The sequence below is a fragment of the Ctenocephalides felis genome, unplaced genomic scaffold (genome assembly GCF_003426905.1).
Source record: "Ctenocephalides felis isolate EL2017-DRISC unplaced genomic scaffold, ASM342690v1 CF-g0.4_SCAFFOLD_00845, whole genome shotgun sequence".
NCBI classification, from domain to species: Eukaryota; Metazoa; Arthropoda; class Insecta; order Siphonaptera; family Pulicidae; genus Ctenocephalides; species Ctenocephalides felis.
This window is the reverse complement of record NW_020536999.1, coordinates 94,852,722-94,880,400: the sequence shown is the minus strand read 5'-3', so window position 1 is coordinate 94,880,400 and position 27,679 is coordinate 94,852,722. Positions and strand designations below refer to the sequence as shown.

General features: G+C 29.8%; 2 protein-coding genes and 1 pseudogene across 2 annotated transcripts in view; 2 read left to right on the top strand and 1 right to left on the bottom strand.

Annotated features, from left to right (window-relative positions):
• LOC113363123 (ras-related protein Rab-37-like) overlaps positions 1-27,679 on the top strand; it is a 249,991-nt gene that overhangs the window by 25,332 nt on the left and 196,980 nt on the right. The gene's annotated exons all lie outside the window — the stretch shown is intronic.
• LOC113363139 lies at positions 3,741-12,411 on the bottom strand (annotated as a pseudogene).
• Positions 17,775-20,651, top strand: LOC113363138 (ankyrin-3-like). Its single transcript, XM_026605621.1, has 2 exons — positions 17,775-18,249; positions 18,361-20,651. The coding sequence occupies exons 1-2, from the start codon at positions 17,775-17,777 to the stop codon at positions 20,649-20,651; spliced, it is 2,766 nt and encodes a 921-aa protein (XP_026461406.1).

Below are 27,679 nucleotides of genomic sequence, written 5' to 3'. Positions count from 1 at the left end.
TTTTAAGTATAAAATATAAAAATAAAACTAAGTAAGTTTTCTTCTTTAACTCATTGCTCGTGGTCAAAATTGGTGGTAAATATTTTTGGTTTTTTAAAATAACTTTTGAATTTGGATGTTAATAAATGACACTTTTTTGGTTTTCGGTGTTAATAAATAATGTGTTTTAAACTAATAAAACTTGACAAATTATCTTGCAAACAAGATTGTATTAGCACGTTCTAAATAAAAATTCTAACAACGTTTTAATTAAAATTATTTTGGAACGTCTTTGATATTTCAAAACTGATATGTGGTTTCTTTTTTATTTAAAGTAAATGTTTGTATATTTAAATTTAACAAATTTTTGTGCATTAAAAAGCATCCATAACGCTGACCATGTATATCCGAGCCTCAGTAAAATTGTAATGGAAAAGCATCAAGTTAGGTTCGGGCAACATGGTAACGTTTACTATTTTTGTCCAAATTTTTGTATTATGACCACGAGTAAAATTTTAATCTAATAATTAATAAAATTTATTAAAATTACTAATTTTTTAGTCGGTGGAATGTTTCAGAAGTGTTTTCAGGAGATCTAAAATATATTACTTATTATCTTATAAGCTAAACGTTACCTATCTACACTACTATTGGCTACTGTCTTATTATAAAATATAGAAAATAGTTTATGTTAACACGATCATTCTTGCAATTTTTTAATCCTGATAAATGAAACGTTTTTTAAACCCTTTTCACTCGTGAATTACGAGATTTATATGGTGTGCATCCGGGTGGTAAAAAATAATAAAGACCTGACAAAATTTCCTAGGGTTTACATATAATAAATCAATTCTTTGCATTGTATTTTAATTATTCTGATGATGGTGTTAAAGATATATTCGAAACGTGTCAGGAATTAAATTATTTTGGTTCAATTTTAAAATATTTAAGTATTTTTTTATTTTATGGTGGCATCCGGGTGGTTAAAGTAAAAAAATAATAAATTAGAGACCTGACAGAATTTCTTAGGGTTTCATATACTAAATAAATTCTTTGCATTGTATTTTAATTATCCTGATGATGGTCTTTTGAGATATTTTTGAAACGTGTCAGGAATTAATAGTTTTGGATAAATCTTAAGCATTGTTTTATTTATCCTGAAATGTTTTTTTGCAAAAACGATCGTTTAACAAGAACTATCTTCAACTTCAGATCGTTTGCACGTTTTTATTACATCTAACTGTTGTTTTTTCTGGACGGTTCTAATATTTTTTATTTAAATCTACACTTGTCGGATAAGCTGCTCGCTTATCTTATCATAAGATGAGATAATAAAGTATGGTTGATACACATTCATCCAAGTTGATAAATCAGAACATCGAGTAGTACTGAGATAAGGGTTATTGTCAATCTTATCAACTTAAGGTAGGTTAGTAATAAGATAAAAGGTAAAAATAAAATCTTCAATATAATTACTTACACTTTGAAAAACTTGAAAAAAAAACTTTTCTTAAGATAAGCTAGTGATAAGATAAGAGAATAATAATATTGATTTACTTCATATCATTTTCAAGATGAGTGTAAGATAAGATAATATAAAATTGTACTATCAATGTCGTTTATATTATGATGCTTCAATCAAGTATTTACAAAAGCAAAGAAACTATCTCATTTCAAATATTTAGTTAAAACAGTGAGAGTGAAATTAGAGAAAAATTATCTTAAGATAAGCGCATGATAAGATAAGATATTACGTGATTCATCTATGTAATGACGTTGTATACTTTGATTGACAATAAATATACGCGTGCAAAAAAAAATATATGAAAAAACATGTGTACTGACGTTTATTTTATCTACGATACGAAGAAAACATACCATCTTATAATAAGCGCTGTGACATCCATGTAGAATCTACGTGGATTTCAGATTGCAACCGCCGCTGGGTGCTTACTGGGAGTATTAAAATAAGAGCAAGATTAGGATCAACGAAACTTTAACTTATGACAAGCGTGTACGACTAAATTTGTTTTACTTGTCATGTTTTGTCTAAAATTTCATATTTCTTATTTCGATTAAGATAAGAGAGCAAGCTTATCCTCTTACACTAAGCTTTATCAATATAATATATACGCACGTTTGCTCTCAACAAAAAATTCCAAATTCTAAAATCTTATAATTTTTTGGACGTTTTCGGGGCACACGTTATTTTTTCGAACTAAAAATAAAAATTCTTAACTACGAAGCCTTAACATTAATTTTCTGTTGACTAGACAAAATTCCTAGCTGACTACGTTCCGACGACATTCATCAGTGAAAAAATATGTGTAGCGTTTGTTTTTTAGTTTTGGCGAAGCAAACACAATTTTTTTATTACACTAAATGAAGTCTTAATGCTAAAATACTGTTTAATACTATCTTACGGTGTAGGTTATGGTTTAGACCTATATTTATATTTTTTGGTGTATAATATTTATCTTATCTAAATATATATCTTATTTTAAATAGTTAATACTTATCATTTTAATAATATAACGATTTTTTTTTAATAAGTCGTAGTCATTTGTTATATCGCTAAAAAAAATTATCGTAACGCTTACCATGTGTAACGAACTTAAGCTAGTTTGTATGAAAACTTGTGGTGCTAAGTTTGGACAACATGGTAAGCGTTGTTGAAAATTTCTATTTATTTTGGACTTTTTGCTATTTTTTAAGTCTGTTTTTAATACTTAACGCTATATATTTATATATAAGGACTATATTTTTCATAAGACTAGATACTTTAATATTTTAATCGGGACATTTGTGACTTATTTATTAACAAAAATAAAATTACCAAAAACGTAATCCGATTTAAAAATATCTTTGGAACATGTTGGGTTCAAAAATACAACATTTTGTTTACAAAATACGTTACTTCGATTTTTTGGATAAAAAAATTTTATAACAAGTTTCAACAATTTTGGTTTTCATCTTTGGACGAGCATTGGAGTTTCAAGTTATACCTTTTTGGGGGCGTGTGAAGTCTTGACTTGTTGACACTAACTGGGCACCATTTTTGGTCTGAGTATTCGGCTTCCAAGATTGGACACACCAGGTGAAATTTTTAGTAGACACTTTATTTTATTTATTTAGTAGCACTTGATTGAAATTTAGATGTCTTGTTTGAGAAACACACTCTGTTTTAGGACAATTGCACTTCTGGTCAAAGAATATAAGCTTTGTCTTGAAGAATTTACCAGTTAGATAGCATAATTTAGAAAGATTTTAGTAGTTGCACATAAAACATCAGATTTTTCTGGTTAAGAATTGATGTTTTTTCATACTGGGAGTAAATTGGTGATAAAAATTGGATCTTGGTTTGAATTTACAAGTTTGCATTTGGTTGTTTGCAAGCCTTTATCAATGTCTTCCAGTTGAGAAAATATTTATCGTTTGTAATAATCCAGAAAAATTGTTGGTAGGTTTTGTTGCTAGAAGTTACATCAATGAGTATTTTTTTAAGTTTCGCTGATTTTTTTGTGAATATTTATGAAGTAGATGTCTTGGTAGTTATTGCTTGGTTATTTTGAAAGATACACAAGAGAATATTAATTTTGTTGTCTTAAGATCTGATTGTTCTGATACTCATTTATATTTGAAGCATTTGTAATCAAAGAATTAGATTATAAATAATTACTTCCTGGCTTTGACGAATTGAGTTTCAGACCCGGTTTGAACAAACGAAATATTTTAAGTTCAAACGTCATTTAGTTAATGCTTTAGTTTACCATCTGCACCTTGGTCGTCACCTCCCTAAACTCACTTTTACCACCATCCACATAACAATTACCACTTTCCTGATAAAATCCCGGCCTGACAACATCTTCTTCTTTATTATGATGTCCAAATTGTCTACTCGCATCATATTTCATACCTTGATAATCAAATTGTTGATCAATGTGATCAGACTGATTAGAATCTTGTCCGATGTTCTGGACTTTGGCAGAGTCTTGTGCTGTTTTATCTGGTGATGATGTGCAACTGGCTTCTAAATGTTTGTTCAGGTAAGACTTCAAGGCGAACAACTTACCACATCTGGTGCACTCGTGTTTTTTGTCAGCGTTGTGCGTCTGCATGTGTGCTCGGAGATTGGATCTGTCTGCAAAAGCCTTGCCGCAATGGGCGCAACCATAAGGTTTTTCACCAGTATGAGACCTGAGGAAAACAACATGGTATAATTACATTTCATTCTGTTTGTGGTATAAACGGTTTTGCTGATCATTTACCTCAAGTGTCCTTGCAGTAGCCAAGTCTAGAAAACAGTTTTCCCGCACAGTCGACATCTGTGTGCCAGGCGATGAGTGAGCTGATGCATAGCCAAGGCTGCCATGGAAACGTAGGCCTTTCCGCATGATTCGCATTTCCTGGCCAACTGCGAATCCAAGGATCTGTGCGTTTGTTTGTGCCTGGACAAGTTGCTGGATGTCGCGTACTGCTTGCCACAATCTGAACAGGAATACTTACCCCTGAGAAAAAATTGATGTGTTATACTTGGTTTTAGATTTCAGCACTAGCACATATAAGTTTTACTATACCTGTTGTCAGGTTTTTGATCAGCTTTCTCCCTGGCACGTTTAGAACGTCCATCGCTGACAAAAAAGGCTTCGTACGTATACGCAACTGTTTTACCAGTCTTGAATTCATTCAAGTCGACCTGTTTTGCATCTTCTGATCTCGGCACGTCCTTTCTGGGCTCATCTTCGACCGCAACACGAATCTCATCTGTCCTGTCTTGGTAATTTATCAGATCCGGTGACGTCACCATGTAGTTTCTGGCTTCTGTTTCGTAATCTTCTAAGATTTGAAGATTCCTTGCACCATCGTGGTATTCTGTTGGAGGTGGTATGTTTATCACTTGGTGCGTGAAGTTTGGTGGATTTAAGTTGAAGACTGGTGAAGCACTTAGGTCCAGGATGGCGTGGGCAGCGTGCAGGTCTTCTTCAGCTGGCACTCTGATTTTACTACAAGGTTTGTCGTCTAATGAGTACGGTCTGTAGATGTCTTTCTTTTTTGGTGGTAAAGATAAAGCAGCTCCTGTACTCGTAAAGCACATGGCCAATGATTTAGGTTGACTAGGTCTTTGCCAAGGCTTTTGGTATCCATCCTCCTTGATTTTACCATCACTTACTTTATCATCTTGTGGTATTTGGAAAGTGATAACTGTCCTGTGTTCATCTTCTGTTCTGAAACGTTTTTCTGATGCTTCGTCGTCATCTTTAGTACCAAATTTCTTTCTTTTGTGGTATTGCTTTCGATGGGGTTACTTAAACGACGTTTTGACGTTGCATTTGGTGTTTCCAAAGTGGTGTAGACGGGTTGATCGAAATTTGATGTTGAATTTTCGATTATATGCGTTCCTGGAGTGTAGGCTGCGTATACTGTGGATGATGGATCGTGGGTGTAGCCTGGAAAAGAAGGTTTGGTTATTATATCGTGTGTAACTTTCAAACTATTCGATTAATTTAAATGATGTTTTCGGAAAGTTTGTACAAAATTAAACAATATATATTATTGTCTAACATAATAATGCTTTACAGCAACTCGGTAAACTCATAAAGACGCTAGATAATGGCATATTATTTTGTAAAGAATGCTTGGTTTGATACTATAAGTTGCTTTGAAAATGTTGTGGGAGATGTTTATATATATATATATATATATATATATATATATATATATATATATAAAGATATCAAAGTGCTAACGATAAAGAACAAAGCGTAATGCACATTGTTTTTATTAGCACTTTGAAAAGTTGAAGAAATTCAAATTGCTCGTCATTTGCATATAAACTACTTTACTTTGTAGAAGAGAGAGATGTACTCTTTACCAGCTAAAATACACTTTCAGAAAAACAACACCGACACACATTTATATATATATATATATATATATATATATATATTAGACGTTTGATTTGTTTTTTATTACCTTTTTTTGCAAGTGACGACGTATTATGGTTTTGATTTTTCATAAATCTAGATTTCGACGACATAACCTCTAAAACATTGTTTTTTTGACTTTCGTAATCCACAAGATTGCGAGTGTAGAGTTAAAGATATCACATGACAAGCCGATTTCGACCAATCACATCAACTCGCTTCGAATGACCTCATCGCTGGCCAATGACGAATCAGTATTTTTTGGGTAACGCATTTTCGTTCTAATGAATTTTTTTTGGTGAATTAACTCCTAGTCGCGCTTAAGACGATTTACTTCTACTACAATTTTTTTTGTCTTGGTAGATTTTTTTTTCATAAATAATAAATTTAACATTTTTTCATATAACATAAACAGTAACTTAACAAATGAAGACTTAAAAATTGGTACTGTTTTTTATACTTTGTATTAAAATTCTTGAACTATAAACTGTATCTAAAAGTAGTGTACTAGGAACTTCCACTAATAATATTTGCTATAAATTTGTCAAACACTACTTTTTGTGTTGGAACAATTTAGTGCCACAAAAATCATCCCAAAGTCAGTCTAACCCAAAAATTTCTATGAATTGTTTTACTAAAAGGCTCCAAATAAAAAATATAAGAGTAAGGGGTTATTCCACACACCCCCTTACACATATCCATTAACAAAAGTGGCAAACAAGTCTAAAAAATACGAATGACTTAGCAAAAAACTCCAGATATGTTTTTTGGGGGGTGTATCTATATATATAAAGATGATATAATCTAAATCTGGATAACATAATCGAATTCCAATTTAGTTTTTTCGTAGGAAAATATGATTGGTCATATTTTTCGATTAGCGATTAGCCAGATATGGCAAATTGAATGATTAATGGGATTAAAGGATTTATTTATGTGTGTGGGTGTGTGGATCAACCCTTATATTGATTGGTAGAAGTTAGTAAATGAAATTTTCTCATATAAATGACCAATGCTTTTGTGATGATTTTTTTTTTCAGTAAATTGTTCCAATACAAAATATTTTTGTTTAACAAATTTATATAAAGTTTTATACGTTATATATAAGTTTTTCATACACTATTTTTACTTATAGTTTACCAAAGTTGTTTTAGGTTTCATAACTTTCTAACAGTATTTTATTATAGTGAAATAATTTTCTTAATTTTTGTATAGAATTTTATAAGTTTTACAAATTTCTATTACATTATTTTCAAAACTTATCATAAATTTAGAAATTATTAAATGCAATATGATTTAATGTGCCCGTACTTGAGGTAAGTTGAACATTAGTATTTAACTGAATTTTTAGGAGTTTTATTATTGTTATATAAAAATATGTTGTAAGGCAAAATTGTGCAGACTTGTGTAAGCTTTGATTTATCAGAAAACAGTATTAAGTAATAATAATTAGTTTTTAACGAAACTAAAAAAATGTACTCCATTTACTAGAGTACATAGTTGACTTACGGTAGAGATATATTGTGAAACATTTTTTCACGTTTTTAGTTATAATTTAAAAATTATTTATTTGCTTTAATAAATTAAAGCTTATAAAATTCTGCCTATATTTGTCTTACAAAATATTTATGCAAAATTAAATCTCGTTATTCAAAATTGCGTTTGAAACGTACATTGGGTTGAAAAAATATTTTGACTAAAATTTTAAAATATTTCTAATTATTGTAGATAAATAGTTTATAAGGCAATTTTGTGCAGAATTTTATTAGCTTGAGCTTTCGCAAAGACGACTACATCAAGCAACTCAAACTAGTTTCAACATTATTGTGCAAAAATGAAAAAATTGTTTTGGGGCACTTTTTCACAATTTTAATTCACAACTCAAAAACTAATCACCGTAGCTTAATACTGTCTTTGGTTAAATCAAACCTTATACAATTATACACATTTCCATCTTATATCTTATTTACCTAAATCCAAATTTCATTGACCAAAATCGCGTTTGCAAATAAGGGTCCATCGTTACAGCCCTAATAGCAATGCTTCCCTCTTAAAAGTCTCGATAGGGATTCTCGTACACTTTAAAACCCTAATAGAGGCGAAGTGGAAGAAGAAACCCTTCTTGAGCTCATTTCACCCTACTTTTCATGTTTTTATTCCCTTTATATGTTTCCCTATACTTTTCTAGTATCTTATTTCACTTGTTGTGGAGGACAGAGAACACTTGTAGGGCATTTGGTAGATAAACATAGGCGGTAAAGGAAAGGGATATTTTTTTAGTTTGATTTAATTTTAAAGTTAATTATTATAGCTTGATGCTGTTTCTAGGTAAATTAAAACTAACAAAATTCTGTAGAATTTTGTCTTACAACAAATTTTTGTACAGAGATTGTAAATGTCATAAAATTATAGTCCAAAGCACGAGTAAATAGTATATAAATTATGTGACTATCATGTACTTTCAAACGCAATTTTTAGTAATGAATTTTAATTATGCATAAATTTGTTGTAAGACAAAAATACGCAGAATTTTGTAAAATTTAATTTCCCTGGAGACATATCTAAGCTACGATAACTAGTTTTTAAGTTTTAAACAAAAATGTGAAAAAAATGTCTTTTTTCTCACATGAGTCAACTGTGATCTATAGCCACCTTCACGAGTATAGGAAATCAGGTAATTTTTTTAGTTTTTGTACTATAACTTAAAAACTAATTATAATAGCTTGATACTGTCTTCACATAAGTTAAAGCTAATAAAATTTTATACAAAATTGTCTCATATAAAATTTTCGTACCGTAATTGTAAATGATAGTAATATAGGGTCCGCCAAATAACTATTTTTTTTTTTTACAAACTACTGAATATTTTCTAAAATTTCTTTTTCTATTTGAAAGTACAATCCTTTCTGTTAATAATGAAATTAATTCAGTTAATAATTTAATTCAAAAATGAAGAAAAAAAGCCTCGACTGACCGTTGAATAAAATGAAGATGAAAATGAAAAATGTTAGATGGCATACTCTATACTTAGTTACATTTGGTAAATATTTTAATTGTTCTCAAGTAAGTATATTAATATAAAATTATGTAGAAGTTAAAAAAAATATATTGTTTTGTAGTTTTGTATGATAATGTATATATATATATATATATATATATATATATATATATATATATATATATATACATGCAATTTGAAATAAGATATCTTGCATAGGGGCAAAGCACTTACAGGGTTTCTTATAGATTCTCATCTACAAAAAGATTATGTATTGTGTATTTATATGTATATATATATATATATATATATATATATATATATATATATAGTGTAGTCTGACAGGCTCGAATTTTATATAATTACTAATTAACTATAAAAATTAAATCTACTAATGTATGTTGAAGAAAATCTTTGTACAAAATTCTGCAAGCTTTATCTTACATAAAGACAATATTATAATCTGCTAAAAATTAAACCCCGAAAATATCCTCAACTTTTTTTATAGTAAATATTTAGGACCTATATTTGTAAGACTTTATTGTTTTGTAATGATCGACATACATACAAGTTTTAAACAAAAACCAAATCAAAACATAAAGTTATAAATTATTAAAATCAAACTATAAAATAATATAATTATAAATTATTGATTTAGTAATATTTAATAAAATTGTCCAAAAACCTATTAAAAATTCTAATAAATAATTTATATACTTTGAAAGCAATTTCAAAGCCACGTTATATTTATTTTATAACTTTTAGAAATTTGATATAAATTAGTTTATTTTTATAAATTTACAGACTTCAATAATAGTTATTATTAGTAATTAAATAACGTATAAATATTTTTTATTATTAACAATTAAGTATTTAATTTTTAGCATTCAAATCTTTATGTCCTCTAGATGCACTAAACTAGATTCTGTAATTTTTATTTTATTTTTATCATAATTACTATTAAAATTAATTTATTCATATGAATTTTTCATTGCTAAATATTAGTACTAAGTTATGAGTATATATTTTAATTATTAACAATTGAATTTTCAATATTTTTAGCATGAAAAGCCCTATGCCACTAGTTGCTCTAATTCAGTGTTTGCAAGTTTTATTCCACAACATCCATAATTGTTATTAAAATTAATTTATTAGCAAGGAATTAATAATCTATACATATCGTTACTAAATAAGGCACAATTATTTTCAATATTAAATATTGATTTTGTAAATTTTTTGGCATAAATAACTTCATGCGTACCGGTTGCACTAAATCAATTTTTGCAATTTTTATGCTATAACTTTCTTAAAAGTTATTAAAAATATTTTATTTGCTAGGATTTATAATCTATACATATTGTTACTAAATTATGCACTATTATTTTTTTTATTAAATATTTATTTTTAATATTTTTGGCATATACAACTTAAAGCGCACCAGTTGCGCTAAATCAGTTTTTAGAATTTTTATTCCACAACTTTTATAATTGTTAATAAAATTGATGTATTTACAAGAATTTACATTTTTTAGATATTGTTATTAAATTATGAATAAAAACTTTCAGTATTAACAATTAATTTTTTAACTTTTTTGGCATAAACAGCTTTAAGAGTACCAGTTGCACTAAATTAGTTTTTGCAAGTTTTATTCCACAACTTTCATAATTGTTATTAAAATTAATTTATTTGTAAGGACTTACAATCTCTAGATATTTCTATTAAATTATAAACAACAATTTTTATTATTAACAATTAAATTTAACATTAAAAATTAACAATTAAAACTTTAAGCGTGCTGGTGCACCAAGTCACTTTTTATCATTTGCATTCCATAACTTTTATAATTATTAATAAAATTAATTTATTTACGCGAATTTAGTTTGTTTAAATATTGTACCTTATTTATGAACAAATATTTTTGTTAACAACAATTAAATTTTTAATTGTTTAAGTAAAACAAGTTTCAACACGACTAGTTGCACTAAACTAGTTTTTATAATTTTGATACTATAATTTTTAAAATTGTTACCAAAATTAATTTGTTTTTAAAGATTTTCCAACACTAATTATTGCTGTTGGATAATGCAAAATTATTTTTTGTTATTAACTATTTGATATTTAATTTTTTAGCATAAGTCCTTCTAGGCGTATTAAGCACCAAACTAGTTTTCTTGAGTTTTATTCCAAAACTTATGTAATTGTTCATAAAACTAACGTGTTTTCAGGTATTTGTCATGGCTAAATATTAATTTTAAATAATTTATAAATTATTCAATTACAAAAAATAGAATTTTTAATTTTTGTAGCAAAAAATCCTTGAAACGTATTGTTCGTACTCCACTAGCATCTATCATTATTTTACAACTTTTTTAGGTATTAATAAAATTAATTTAATTTTAGGGATTTGACATTACTCACGACTGTTACTAAATTATTTAAGCATATTATTGTTATTAACTAATGATTTTTTAATATTTTTGGCAAAAAATCCTAGACTAGTTGCACGAAACTAGTTTCCATAATTTTTATTCCATAACTTTAACAATTAGTATTAAAATTATGTCGGTTGCTGAAATTTACAATAACTTAATATAGTTAATAATAAATATGTAAACAATTTTATCATCAACAACTAAATTTTCAACTTTTTTAGCATAATTAACTTCAAGTTTACTAGTTGCACTCAACTAGTTGCCTTAAATTGTAATTCATAACTCAAACAATTTTTAATAAAATATAATAATTTTTAGTAGTTAGTCATAACTGATAAGTATAAATTAATAGTTTATAATTATTTGTTGCTAATTTTTGTATAAATTTAAATTTTCATATTTTTGTTACAGAATCTAAATTGGGCAGTGATTGTTTCGGACAGATGGAGTAACTTGGCAATAGGTTGAATGCAGTCTACACAAAGGTTTGTGATATTTTTTTTAATTTATATATATATATATATATATATATATATGTATATATATACGTCATACATTTAAAATTGTACCATAAATTGCATTTATAATGCATGCACTTATATGCAATTAAAGCTGGCCATGTAACTTGCCAAGAGGCAAATTGGGTGCTAATGATTGTTTTTGATACTTTTTATGCTAATAAGTAAAAAATAAATTATTTACCTTGATATAGCACCGTCGGAGCAGTGGCGCCCGCCGTCGGGCTCGATGGGGCCCATTGCCCATTCAGACTCAAATCCCCACAACTGCTATTTACTTTACTATTATTATTATTCAAATTCGATTTCGTATCCTCCAAAGTCACCTGCGTCGATTTGTCTATCGAATTTTCCGCACAGACTTTGCTAAAAGTTGTTTTTTCGACATCGAAAGTCGATCTTGTACGCACTTGGTTTCGGGGGGATTTTTTCGACCCTCGATTGGCGTCGGATTTCGGGTCTACGCTCACGACGTCGATGTATTCCTCGTCGTCGACGGATGCGGCTCTGTCTGGCCAAGGGTAGGCCTTGAATTTTTTGGCCATTAGACATTTAGGCATCTTGAATCGATAAGGGATTTATTGGTTTAAATAAATATCATATTTTGTAAGGGTTTTTACACGTTTTGTTGTAGGGCAGTTTTTATATTGACCTAATTCTGGTATTGAATCGATAACGTTGAAGATTGTAAATGATGCATGAACATTCCTTGATTAAATTTTAATAATGTTTGTTTCTGTATTTAGGTGTTTTCATGTAAATCTTCATTTTGTCAATAATTTTTTTAACTTGCAGACACTTGCATTATTATAAACAAATTAAATTCTTACAGTTACACAATATTAAATATAAATAAATTAAATAAATCCAGTTCATAAATATAAATTTAGCAATTTAACATAATTTATTGTCAACGTAGTGTTTTTCACTATATGTTTTTTTTAATTTTGTTAAAGTTATAATTTTTTATTGCTTTTTGAAATTTTTTGGTGAAATTGCCAGTGCATTCGCCTAATTCTTCAAATTTTCAGAGTGCGTACTTGTTTGATAGAAAATTGTTGTTGTTTTCAAAATTTTCCCAACAACATGTAGTTTTTAACTCAAATATGTATTTACTTATATTGCTAATAATTAATTTATTTATTTAGTTGCTTTGTTTTTATCATTTACACTTGAAATTTAAGGTTTTATTAAACAAAAGATGCACTTGTTGCAAAATGCGTACAAGTTTCGTTGTTAAAATTTGATGTTGTTAAAATTTGTTGCTATTGCTTGTTAAATATTTTAATAAATTATATTAACTATTTTTAAAGTTAAAACACTATGTTTTTAAATTTTTGTTAATTTTTTTTTGAAGTTGTTAAGCACCACAATGTCCGTTTCCAGAATGCGTACAAGTTTCATCTTCAATCAGCTACAACTTTTTTATTTATTGCTTCATTTAATTTTTATTGCTTGATTTATAACCTTTAAATATTACTTTAAATTAAAAAAAAATCAATTTCCACTTTGAAAAACTTAAATTCCCACTTTTTACCAAATTTTACCAATTTTTTTTAACCAAGACACACAGATTTCTACTACCAAGAAGAAGTTGTCAAGACAGAAGTTGAGTTCGTAAAAATTTTCGATGTTAGATTGTTGAAAGTTGGAAAAAGTTGAGAAAGTTAAGACAGGTCCTACCCCTTCGGCTGCTCGCTACCGACTGTCGAGTGGATGGCAAACGAAATTCGGAATATAATGCAAGGGATGTTTTCCCTGAGAGAGGGGGCACGTTTTGTACGAAACGTCGGGATTACAAGTGTGTGTGTGCGCAAACGGCGCGTGCTAGAGAAGTGTGGATGTGTGGTAGTTTGTGAGGACAGGGGAGGAAAACCTTGGGAAAAAGAGTGCGCGTAAGGATCACTCGCGATTGAAGTAAAACTTATTTGCTACTATACAAAGAAGCAATTTTAAGTTAAGTGAAAATAAATACATCATATTTGAATAATGTTTATTAGTAATATGGTAACACTCATGATGCGCACATTTATTAGTTTCAACTACTATACACATTTATATAATAATAAATTATAAATTATATATATAATAGCATTAAAAATGTGTATAATATTTAAAGACAATAATGTAATTAAAGTCATACTTCAAATATGACATGATCGATTTGTCATTGTAATTTGCATTTAGAAATGAACCTTCATTAGAGAATTGAAGTAATTGCTGCTTAATAAATTCTATAATATTTGTTCACTCAGTGGATTATGTTAAACAACGCCTAAACAAATATTGTTTTCGCAATATCACTCATCATGTAATTGTGTTTGAAGAACTTCATGTAATTAAAATTAACATACATTCATTGACTGCTTGTATGTTTTTTACTTTTCGCTGGCGATATAATCTCATTTTTTGAACAGCTGTAATATGTGTCTTGCCTAAAAAATATTTTCTATTTTAATAACTTCAAAGATTTATACAAACTACGAATAATATAGAAGTAATTTCTAATCAGTAAACTTTCGTTTATTACACGGCACAAATGTTTAATTTGTTTTATTATTTTCAAGGCACAAGGTAAAATATTCTTCTGATTCAGGCATTTTTCATTAAATCAAGATTTTTAGTACGATGTAACTTTAAAATGTTTATTTATCTTGATTTCCTTGTTGATATCGGTACGCATACAACGTTGATACCGGTACGCATACAACGACAGATCTCTATTCACATACACGACGACTAATCACAATCGACCAGTATAGAAATGATTTTATCGAGAGCGAATGACGAATCATTGGTACTCGACTCTGCCGTAACTCACTTCTGTTGCATTTGTACGGATTTACACCCTAGTCGCGCCTAAAGAAGTTTTACTACAACAATTTTGAAGAAACAAATATTATGATGGATGTAGTGTGATGTGGATATTTTTAGTCGATATAGGAACCAGAAAACAGGCACCAAGACCCAGAGAAGCACAAAATAGCAATTTTGAGAAGTAAAAAGTGAACTTTAAAAACATGAAAGTAGTAGAGGAATGAAATAATTTGAAACATGGGAAAAATGCAATACAATAAAATTTAATAAAAAGTAAATAAGATTTTTCAATTAGGAAAAAACAAATCTAAAGTTAAGAATTATGATTAGTGCCAAAAGATTCATTTTACTTTCTTAATTCAACATTATATTTAACTTCCCGTAGAATAAGTTATTGTAATCGTCCAAAAATTGTGATTGAAAATTTTTGCATATCTTTACGTTGGCATACCTCAGAAAAAGTGGACGTGTGTGTGCGTATGTATGTATGGATAAAATTTTTCGTCCACGAATTCGGGCTCACGGATCAACCGATTTGAATGGTTAAAAAAACATTCGATTCCTATTGATAGGGAGACGTGCTGATTAGTTTTTGGCAAAGGCATGTCCAGCCGTTACGGAGATACGGAGCAAAGAGTGCAGAAAATACAAATCGAGTTCTTCAGAGAACGGAGTATCCGCTTTGAATGATCGAAAAAACATTCAATTAGTAATGATTGGGAGAAGTGGTGATTAGTGGTTTGGCAAAGGCAGGTCCATCCGTTTTGGAGATACCGAGCTAAATATGCAAAAAATTTCAGTTTTTGAAAGAACTAAGCATCCGATTTGAATGATTCAAAAATCTTTAGCTCTTAATGTTAACATTTAGATAGAACGCACTTTAATTAAAAGTTTCATATATTTATTATTAACATATGTCATTATGTAAATTCTTGCGCTATCTGTGATAGGATTTGTGAACTCAAATATTATGACAATTAAGAATATTTGTAATTTACTTAACCTTTAATTAAATCCACGTGAGCTGTTTAATGAAATATTTATATATCATGGCATCAAAATTAATTTTGCAGCAAAGTAATTATTTTATTGGTGATGTAGACACTCAATATATCAGTAATAAATTGATATCAAAACTACAAAGTCTGCTATCACAGATAGCGCAAGAATTTTTTTAATGACATATGTTAATAATAAATATATGAAACTTTTAATTGAAGTACGGTCTATTTAAATGTTAATATTAATGGCTAAAACTATTGGAGATTTATTTTTTAATCATTTGGAAGCATTTGGAGCAAAGAAATTCGAAAATGTCCATATTAAGGACCACCCTAATATGTATATATATATATATATATATATATATATATATATATATATATATATATATGTTTTTTTTCTAATAAAATGTTTGCAAACCCTGCAAAATCGTGTTATCTTTTACGCGTGTAGAGGGAGCTGGTTAGGGTGTTAATACACAAAGGGGAGTCTCACAGTTTATATACTTATCTATACACATTGTATTTATATACATATATATATATATATATATATATATATATATAAAGTTAAAATATTATTCAGTTTGCCAAAATAGTTCCAAACTGATATTTTCTCTCGTTTCGAAAATGTTACGAGTACATCTTCAGAGTAAAACAATTTATATATGTATATATTTATTGTACTGGAAGTGGAGTGCGGCAAGGATGTTAATTACTATAATTAATACCGTACCGAAAAATAAAATTTTTAGAAAAGCTTTTAAAATATTTGAATTATGTGATTTTTTAGAATTTTGAAATTTTTGGTAAAAAATTAATTTTGAAAAATTTAGATTTTTTTTATTTTGATTTTTTTTAGCAAAATGTAGACGGAATAGCAGATCATGGCTTACACACCCATACTTTTTCCAATTTCGTAACAAAGACAAAATTATTATCTAAACGAATCAGAATGACTCGTCGAGACTACATAAAATTAGCTAATCGAATTTCCTGGCGAAAATATAAACACCACATTCATGAAGTTCAAAAAAAAGCTTGATACGTCTACCAAAACGTTAAACAAATAATTATTTTAATGAAAATACTAGTAATAAATAGTTATATATGATTATATATCTGTTTTTTACCAAGGCAGGTCCATGCATGGAGCTAAACTCTAACAACGCATATTTCCATCAATGACATTTTATATCGCTAATCCTACTGGAACAATTTTTTTTTATTTAAAGGTTCGAATAAATGGCAACGTATATTACTGCTGCATGATGTCATTTTACTAGGAGCGCAGGATCCAAACGGGTGCACAAAATTATTATATATAAATATATATATAAATATATATATATATATATATATATATATATATCCATTATAATAAAATCAATGAGCCCGAATAGATTTATACCCATTGGGAAAAATATACTTGCTCTTTCGTCTTTCGCAACCCACTCACCACCCATCCGTTGGAATAATCGATTTTAAAATATTTTTAACTACGGAAACATTTCAATTATAACTCTGCGATGGACAATATTTATTTCCTAGTATTTGTGAAAAACCTATTTTGCTTATTGTTGGATTGCTTTTTTTTTAATTTTGAAGTGTTTTCCCCTAAAACAATCGTTATTTTAACACAAGCAAAAAGTTTTTTGAATCATGCAAATCGGATGCTTAGTTCTCTCGAAAACTGACATTTTTTGCACATTTGCCTTTGCCAAAAATACCACAAAATGGCAAGTTAAAAATGATCAGTATTAATTTCATGAAAATTCATCAATTGTTGTACTTAAGTATATTCTTAACTTTGTTCCTTTGCTACATATTTTTAAATATCCAGTGAGGACATATCTAGATTTAGAACGAGAACACCTTGGCAATCATTGATAATTCCATTCTACTATTGCCGCATGTTGGCCAGCACCGGCTTGATTACTTTTATCAATCGACAATTTGCACGACTGATATGATAACGATAAATTTATTAGATATATAAGTAAATGCGTACTTCTCACATTGTGCAAAGTCAAATTGTGAGAAGTCTAGGGATAAATAAAAAATATAAATGGTTATAATGTAAATGAAAAAGTTTCTCATCTACAATGGCAAGTAATCTGCCAAAGTCACCTGCAGATGTGCAACAAAAAGATATCTTTCATGCCATCAGGAATAACGATTTGCCAAAAGTCCAAAGTCTACTCAATTCCTGCAGTGTTCATTCATCAAATATTGTGGATGAAACCAATAAAAACAATACACTCCTGCATTGTGCTGTGGAAAAAGACAGGTATGAAATAGTTCAGGAACTATTATTGGAAAAGTGGAAAATAAATATAAACGCGCAAAATGATGATGGTGATACTGCCCTGCACGTAGGCGCCAAGAAGAACTCCGATCGACTGATATATTTGCTCCTCAAAAAAGGAGCAATCTGCGATGGTATCAACAAGGAAGGCAAAACATTTCTGGATGTTGTCAGGATATTGGCAACCCAAATGGGTTTCTGCAAAAGCAAGGACAAAATTGCGAAGAGCGTGGATATATCTAACCAACCGCGACCATCTCGAATAGTTACAGGTGAAAATATTGTTTTCTCTTTTAAGTTTAATATGAAAAAGTATAACCCTGTATTGAATTTTTGACCTAATAAAAACTTACTACACATTTCACAATAAATTTTGTTTATAGGGCAAAGTGAGGAGCAAAAAATAAAAATTACTGAGAAAAAAGCTGCAAATATTACAGTCGATAAAAATAAACAAATAGTATCTTCACTTTTATTGGATAGAAATACTAAAATAAACAATATTACCAATAAAAATTGGTCCCTTCTGCACATTGCGGCACATAATGGAGAATTAACAAGGATTAAACACTTGATAAACCTTGGAGCCAAAATAGATGCCGAATGTGATGACAAGTTGACACCACTTCATTTTGCTTCCACGAATGGATTTAAGGATGTAGTTGAACTACTGATCGACAGAGGAGCGAATATTGAAGCTATCGACAATAAACGACGGACGCCATTATATGCTGCATCTGAAAATGGTCATTTGGAGGTAGTGCAGTTTCTGATTAGTAAAGGCACCAATGTCAATGCTGCTAATAAACGAAATTCGACTTCATTGCACGCTGCATCTCAAAATGGTCACTTGGAGGTAGTGCAGTTTTTGGTTAATAAAGGCGCAAATGTCAATACTGTTAATAATGAAAATTGTACTGCATTGTATTTTGCATCTCAAAATGGTCACTTGGAGGTAGTGCAGTTTCTAATTAGTAAAGGCGCCAATGTCAATGCTGCTAATAACACAAATTGGACTCCATTGCACATCGCATCTCAAAATGGTCACTTGGAGGTAGTGCAGTTTCTAATTAGTAAAGGCGCCAATGTCAATGCTGCTAATAACACAAATTGGACTCCATTGCACATCGCATCTCAAAATGGTCACTTGGAGGTAGTGCAGTTTTTGGTTAATAAAGGCGCAAATGTCAATGCTGTTGAAAAAGTAAATTGGACTCCATTGCACATCGCATCCCACAAAGGTCATTTGGAGTTAGTGCAGTTTCTGATTAGCAAAGGCTCCAATGTCAATGCTGTTAATAATGAAAATTGTACTGCATTGTATGTTGCATCTCAAAATGGTCACTTGGAGGTAGTGCAATTTCTGATTAGTAAAGGCGCCAATGTAAATGCCGCTAATAATACAAATTGGACTCCATTGTACGTCGCATCTATGAATGGTCATTTGGAGGTAGTGCAGTTTCTAATTAGTAAAGGCGCCAATGTCAATGCTGCTAATAACACAAATTGGACTCCATTGCACATCGCATCTCAAAATGGTCACTTGGAGGTAGTGCAGTTTCTAATTAGTAAAGGCGCCAATGTCAATGCTGCTAATAACACAAATTGGACTCCATTGCACATCGCATCTCAAAATGGTCACTTGGAGGTAGTGCAGTTTTTGGTTAATAAAGGCGCAAATGTCAATGCTGTTGAAAAAGTAAATTGGACTCCATTGCACATCGCATCCCACAAAGGTCATTTGGAGTTAGTGCAGTTTCTGATTAGCAAAGGCTCCAATGTCAATGCTGTTAATAATGAAAATTGTACTGCATTGTATGTTGCATCTCAAAATGGTCACTTGGAGGTAGTGCAATTTCTGATTAGTAAAGGCGCCAATGTAAATGCCGCTAATAATACAAATTGGACTCCATTGTACGTCGCATCTATGAATGGTCATTTGGAGGTAGTGCAGTTTTTGGTTAATAAAGGCGCAAATGTCCATGCAGTTATTAATGAAAATTATACTTCATTGCATATCGCATCTCAAAATGGCCACTTGGAAGTAGTCCAGTTTCTTATTAGTAAAGGCACCAATGTCAATGCTGCTTATAACACAAATTGGACTCCATTGCACATGGCATCTCAAAAGGGTCACTTGGAGGTAGTGCAGTTTCTGATTAGTAAAGGCGCCAATGTCAATGCCACTGGTAACACAAATTGCACTCCATTGCACATCGCATCCATGTATGGTCATTTGGAGGTAGTGCAGTTTGTGATTAGCAAAGGCGCCAATGTTAATGCCCCTGATAACAAAAATTGGACTCCACTGCATGTCGCATCTGGAAAAGGTCATTTGGAGGTAGTGCAGTTTCTTATTAATAAAGGTTCCAATGTCAATGCCGCTAGTCACACAAATTGGACTCCATTGCACATCGCATCTCAAAATGGTCACTTGGAGGTAGTGCAGTCTTTGATTAGTCGAGGCGCTATTGTAAATATTCGCAATTTAAATAATTGGACCCCACTGCACTGGGCAACCTATAAGGGTCACAAAAATATCGTCCAACTATTAATAAACAAAGGCGCAAATCCTGATGTAGCAAATACCAATAACAAGACGCCGATGGACCTTGCTGTTGAAGGAGAATATAAAGAAATTGTTGAACTACTGCAAACTAAAACAACCAAATGATATTTAGAAATAAATTTTTTTATGTATTGTATCTAAAATGTATTCTAAAATAAAATAATTTAACAAAACATTTTACCTTGTATTTGTATAATTACTAAATGTCTGCAGATACGTTTCAGCCTAAATTTGTTTCGTATCTGCACTGTTTGCATGGACAGAATATTTATATTTTCATAATCGTTCATGTAAAATACATTCAGTTAATTAACACTTGAATTAGGGATAAGTTTCTTTATAAATAATAGCATTCAATCGAATTCAGAGTGATCTAGATGGTAGACAAATAGACTTCTCAACATTTAAGCCAATATTATTGCAGTTATTCTCTAGTATACAATTCTTTTACAAACAATTGCAAAAACTACAACAGAAATACATTTTTATGAATGGAATCAGTTTTTCACGATTCATTTTATTACACAATTGACATAAATAAACTAGTGGTGTATGGTATCGTGCCTTAAGGCAAATTGCTAGAACTTTCTATACCGTAATGAAATATGCGAGGAATATTAAATGCTTTGAAATAGATTATTATAAATGTTGTAACTTTCATTATTCGTATTTTTAGACAAAATAATATACTATCTCGCAAAAGACGATTTTTTGAGAAATCGTCTTAACGGGGTTTCACAGTGCATATATACATATATATATATATATATATATATACATATATATATATATATATATATATATATATATATAATATACATCTGCTCTTACTCATGAATCCTACAATTGTTCAATCAACAGATTGGAAATTCAACAATTACATATCAACAGTTGACATCATTTATGTATATATGTACTCATGTATATATTTATATATATATATATATATATATGTAATATATAAATGTGTATATATTTATAAAACGTAGGGGTTGTTTCCCCATTTCTGATATCAACAGATGTTCAGAAACATTAAAGTACAGCTAAATACGATTAAAACTTGTTCCATATATATATATATATATATATATATATATATATATATATATATATATATATATATATATATATATATATATATATATATATTAGGGTGGTCCTTAAAATAGTCATTTTCGAATTTCCTTGCTCCCAGGGGCTCAAGTGGTTCCAAATTGATAAAAAACAATTCTCTGAAAGTTTTAGCTCTTAATATTAACGTTTAGATGGAGCGCAATTCAATCAAAATTTGTATGGAAAGAGCATGGAAAGAATTTTGAAAATTAAAAAAAAATGTTTTAGTTATAACTTAGCGACAAATAAATGAGTTTTATTTATTCATTTGTTCGCTAAATTACATCTAAAACACATTTTTAAAATTTTTGAAAAATTTTTTATGCTATTCCCATACAAAACTTTGATTGAATTGCGCTCTATCTAAACGTTAATATTAAGAGCTAAAACTTTCAGAGAATTGTTTTTTATCTATTTGGAACCATTTGAGCCCCTGGGAGCAAGGAAATTCAAAAATGACCATTTTAAGGACCACCCTAATATATATATATATATATATATATATATAAACATGTATATTTAATGTTGAACCTTATTTAAAAGGGTAGCTGTGTTTAAACAGTCCCTTTTCCTTTAATTTTTATTAAAAGGATTTCTTTTTGGTTCTAATAAACTTTTTCATCAAAACCTCAGGCCTGTAATATTTCATCGCCCTCATTTTAATCTGTTTATGCCAGTATATTCCAGTTAATGCATGAATTAATGTTAAATGTTAGAAAAAAAATCTACTAACTAGATAATAGTATTAGGTCTAGGTTCAAACACTCTGAGTATAATACATGATTTTTGAATGGGGTTTTAAAGTATACCGAGTTGCTGTAAGAATTGTGGATAAATTAATAAGGTAAAAGTTCTTGAAACACATGTTTCGATGCTCTTGAATATTTTGAAGAGTTCTTGAGGTTTGTACAGACAAGTTAACAATGTTCTGAGAAGTGTGGGCGAAGGAAGGACTCTACTGAGCACAATCCTGAAAAGAAAAGGAAACTAGGTTGGATCCGTTCTCTTGTGCGACGTCGTCGAAGGTAAAATAGAAGGACTGAAAGGAATGAGAAGAAGAAGAATGCAGAGGATTGACGACTTACGCAAGAAGGGAAAATACAGGAAACTGAAAGCCGAAACGCAGGATCAGGAAGCCTGGAAGTAGAAGTTTGGAAAGACACATAAAGTGTAAACAGGGGTAGAAAATAGTTGCAGTGGGAATGATAGACTATGAAGAGTAAGGGAATCATTTATTTATCGTGGTTTTCACACCATGGACCTGCCTTCGAGCAGACTACCATTCATTATTATTAACGTCTTAGCAACAGTTTGTTTAACCTGTTTTAAAAACCGGGTTTTTGCGAAAATTATGGAATTTAAAACCAGTTTTTTAGTGAAAAAGTCGGTTTTCACTGTATAAATGGAAAATGACAAATATAGTCAAATATAGAAGATAGATGAAAGCGTTTTGATTCTTAAAATCATATCGTTTCAATAGCATTTGATATATTATCTGCAATGGTTTCAAGAAAGGTTTTGTATATAATAATTTAGATTTTTATACCAATGTATATATTAATTTAAATCAGTGTGGCTTCTTCTTGAAGTCCTTTACTTTGAGTAGAAGAGAGAGTAAAAAGAGAGTTTTAAACTCTAGAAGCCACAAATAAAAGAACAAAAAAACTTATTATTATTATTATATTAGGCTTTAAAAACAATTAAGCATAATTTGGTCGCAAGTATGAGAGTATTTTCTATTTCAGAAAATTTTGTGAGTTAAAAAAGGACACGTCTAAGTATCAATTCGATAGACATTCTCAATGTTTTCAAATCGTATTTTATTAAACAAAAAACAATTAGAATGTTTAAAATTAATTAATTAAAATTGCTCGGAACAGAAATAAAAGTTTAGCTTAATTGATTTTAAAACTAAAATTGATATTAACAAGTATCTATCAACATGTATATACTTTTTTTTATTTAATGATTTTTTTTAATTCAAAATGTACTATTTTTATTTATTCGAAAACTTTCCTTTCACTATCATAAAAATATTTTCATTCTTATATGTGAAAATGATGCATGAATAACGAATAATTATTTTCAAAGTTATTTAATCAAGATAAACTATTTTTTTAGTTCTACTAATTAAAATTAAAATAATTTTGTTTACTATCTATAAAATTGAACAATAAATAAATTCAGTCAAATACTATTCTAAATTACACTAAATTAGCGGATAAATTACAGAATATTCGAGCAAAAATTTATTTTCTATATAAAATTTAAAAACCGGTTAAAACTGATTTTTTAGTAAAATTAAAATTCGAAAACCGCTTTTCTGAAATGTCGGTTTTTTGTATAAACCATATTTATAAAATTATATTTATATTTTGTATAAATCATATTATTATGTAATTTGTTTCAAAGCGTTTCTGAGTATATGAGTTGCTGTATAGCCTTACGTTGTTAGAAAATATTATACATTACTTTAATTTGGTGCAAGCTTGTCGAATACTTCAATCATATGAATCGAATGGTTTGAAAGTTATAAGAGTTATACTACTCTTATGGGAATCTAGTACATAATAAGCTAGTATCTAATAAGATTTCAGTAAGAATCTAAATAGATACTGTCCAGAATCTGAAGAAAATCTTATGAAAATCTAGCTTGGATAATACAATACTAATACTTAAACAGATGGCATGTTCTCAAAAATGCGATTTGCGATATTGATGAAACCTGTAATACATTTTGCTTTACTTTACCAAGATCATGACCAAAAATTTAAAGTTGGAACGTTCAATAGTTTCTGAGATGCGAGGTTAATGGGTGGCTGGCTCCGCTTTCAATACTAGTATTGAAACAGATTGTACGTTTTCAAAAATGCATAATTCGATTTTGATGAAACTTGACATACATTGTTACTACACTTTACCAAGATTGCGACCAAAATTTAAAGTTGGAACATTCAATAGTTTCTGAGATGCGAGGTTAATGGGTGGCTGGCTCCGCTCTCAATACCAGTATTGAAACAGATGGTATGTTCTCAAAAAGGCGATTTTAAAGTATACCGAGCTGCTCTAGAACATTGTGGCACAAGACAATATTGTAGATGATTTAATTCTGCACAAATCATCCTAATGCATCATTCGTACCAATCGAACGGTTCAAAAGTTATAAGTCTTACAATAACAATAAGTCAATAGATTCCTCTACTATAGCCAGTACGACGGGCCTAGTTTCCTTACCCTTTCCTCTCCCCTCGATCCCCGTACCTTTCTGTCGATAGATAGGTGAGATCTCTCGAGATATCTCCGAGATAATGGGATTCGAATCCCAAAAGTGTTGTAGCACAAGTGCGAGAATAATACGACAGTCCGCCTCCGATGAGGAAGGGCGATGAGGTGCACCTTCGATGTATGATGTGTGACGTCATGAGAGATTTGGCCATGGTGCTAAAATTTGGTGAAATGGAGGTTTGTTGGAGGTGAAAATTTAAGGTTGCAGTTGAAGAGAATGTAATTGGTTGGAAGTTTTATGTTAGTTTTTACGTAGTGGATACATCACCAATGTGTGTATGTATTTCATTTATTTATTTTTTAATATGCATAAATATGGTTAAATGTTTTTGTATATACATGCAAAGACATTTATACACATTTCTACATACTTGCACACATTTACATACAATTTCACATACTTAAATAACCTTTTACACATTTATACACATTTACACATATTTGCACACACTTGCCACATACCTAAGCAAATTTTCTTATCTACATGTATATAAAAATAAGTCGGGTTTTCCTTCTTGACGAGTTAACTCAATTTTGCATTTGTTGGAAAGGTCTCGGGCTCCGTGAGGTTTATAGCTAAGTGCCTTAATGCAAAATGCTGGAACTTTACGCAACGTAATTAAAAATTCGAGTAATGACATTAGTAAAAATTATTAGAATTATGCTTGGTTAAGTCAACGAGCAATTTTGCCGCAGAGAATAATGATGTACACGCACTAAATTTCACCATTCAATCAACAATTGCTGGCGATTTGGTGACATACCAATGATTCCGACTGGTCTTCCGTTTTACTTCAAACGATTGTAATTTCCAGTTCGCCTTGCGTTCGCAATGACTATTAACAAGTCGCAAGGCCAATCGCTTAGTGTTTGCGGGATAAATTTCAAATAGATTATTTAGAAAATCATTGTTTTTCACATGGGCAGTTATACTTTGCCTGTTCACGAGTTGGAAAACCATTCGCTTTGTTTGTGTTAACGTCAGACCAAAAAACAAAAAATGTGGTTTACCAAAGAGCACTTCAATGAAACGGATAATTTGCGGATTCACTTTCATTTACTTAGAGAAGTTCAACTAAAAAATACTTCATTTTTGTAATCGAAATAAATTCATTACTGTTGTGCAATAAAATCAAATTTTTCCTTTTCAAATATAAAACAAACAACAAATTTCTTCATCTTTCAAACGAAACCATCTGGTGGTGAAACGGAGTTCGTCGGGTTTGCTAGTATATATATATATATATATATATATATATATATATATATATGCACATGTATGCACATACAAATACATTTATACACACTTGTACATACTTTCACACACTTACGCACAATTACACATACTTAAATAATCTTTAAGTACACACATTTACACATTTATACACACTTGTACATACCTGCCACATACCTAAACAAAACTTTTTTTATATACATATTTGCACATACTTGCACACATTCACACACAATTTCACAATTTATATACACATTCATGCACATTCTTACACTTGTACATGTTTGCACACACTTACATACATTTGCACATACCTAAATAGACTTTCACACATTTATACGAATATAGACATTTGCAAATATTTGCACACACTTACACACTATTTGCTTATTACCCAAAAAACCTTGTTTACATATATACATGATTGCATATACTTGCACACACTTACACATAATTGCATATACTTGCACACACTCACACATAATTGCATATACTTAAGCAAACTTTCATTTATTTACACATATTTGCACATACTTGGACACACTTACACACAATTTACACATTTTTATTTACATATTTATATACACTTTCACATACTTGCACACATTTGCGCACATTTGCCACATACTTAAACATGCTTTTTTACATATATACATATTTACACATACTGGTTTATACTTATAAATAATTGCACATACTTAAACTTTCACACATTTATACATTTTTGCACAAAATTGCTCACACTTACACATAATTGCACACACTTATATATAATTTCACACACTTATATATAATTGCACATACTTATACATCGTTGTTCACACTTGTACATCGTTATTCACACTTACACAAACTTTTACACATTTACAAATACTGGAACACACTTACATACAATTGCATATATATTAACACACACTTACATATACTTACACACAATTTAACACATGTGCACCTAATTGCATGCACTCATATATACTGATGCAAAATTTCACACATGTAAGCACACTTCTACACACTTACATATGCTTACACACACTTGCACACTTTTAAACAAACTCTCACATTCAGCTCATTTTGTTCAAAAAGTGTCATATCAAAGTTTCTGGAATTTATAATTAACTAGTAGTATATTTTAACTATATTATTCATAAATATATACATATATAAACATACACATCACCTACGAAATACTAACACACTATTTATTAAATAATATCATACTTACATACGTTTCGAGACTAGTTTTGTCTCATCATTACTGCAATATAAAAATTAATCTTCTTAGTTATATATTATTATTGGTTACTCTTATTTTGAGAATTCGTGTCCAAAAGCCTTCACGATGCAGTCCTGGGACCCCCTTTGGTCGGAAGGGGCTTCCTTGAAGGGAAACTAACTGTCTGAATATCATGACATTAATATAGGGAAATCTTTGACACATCTCACCTTCTATATCAAATTGAATTCGGCGTGTCTCTCCTAAGATAATCTTAGATTTCGT

Excerpts from the sequence above, each read along its gene's own strand:
- LOC113363138 (XM_026605621.1), top strand. The coding sequence starts at position 17,775 with ATGGCAAGTAATCTGCCAAAGTCACCTGCAGATGTGCAACAAAAAGAT. Across the intron at positions 18,250-18,360 it reads ACCATCTCGAATAGTTACAG|GGCAAAGTGAGGAGCAAAAA; the intron begins GTGAAAATATTG and ends TTTTGTTTATAG.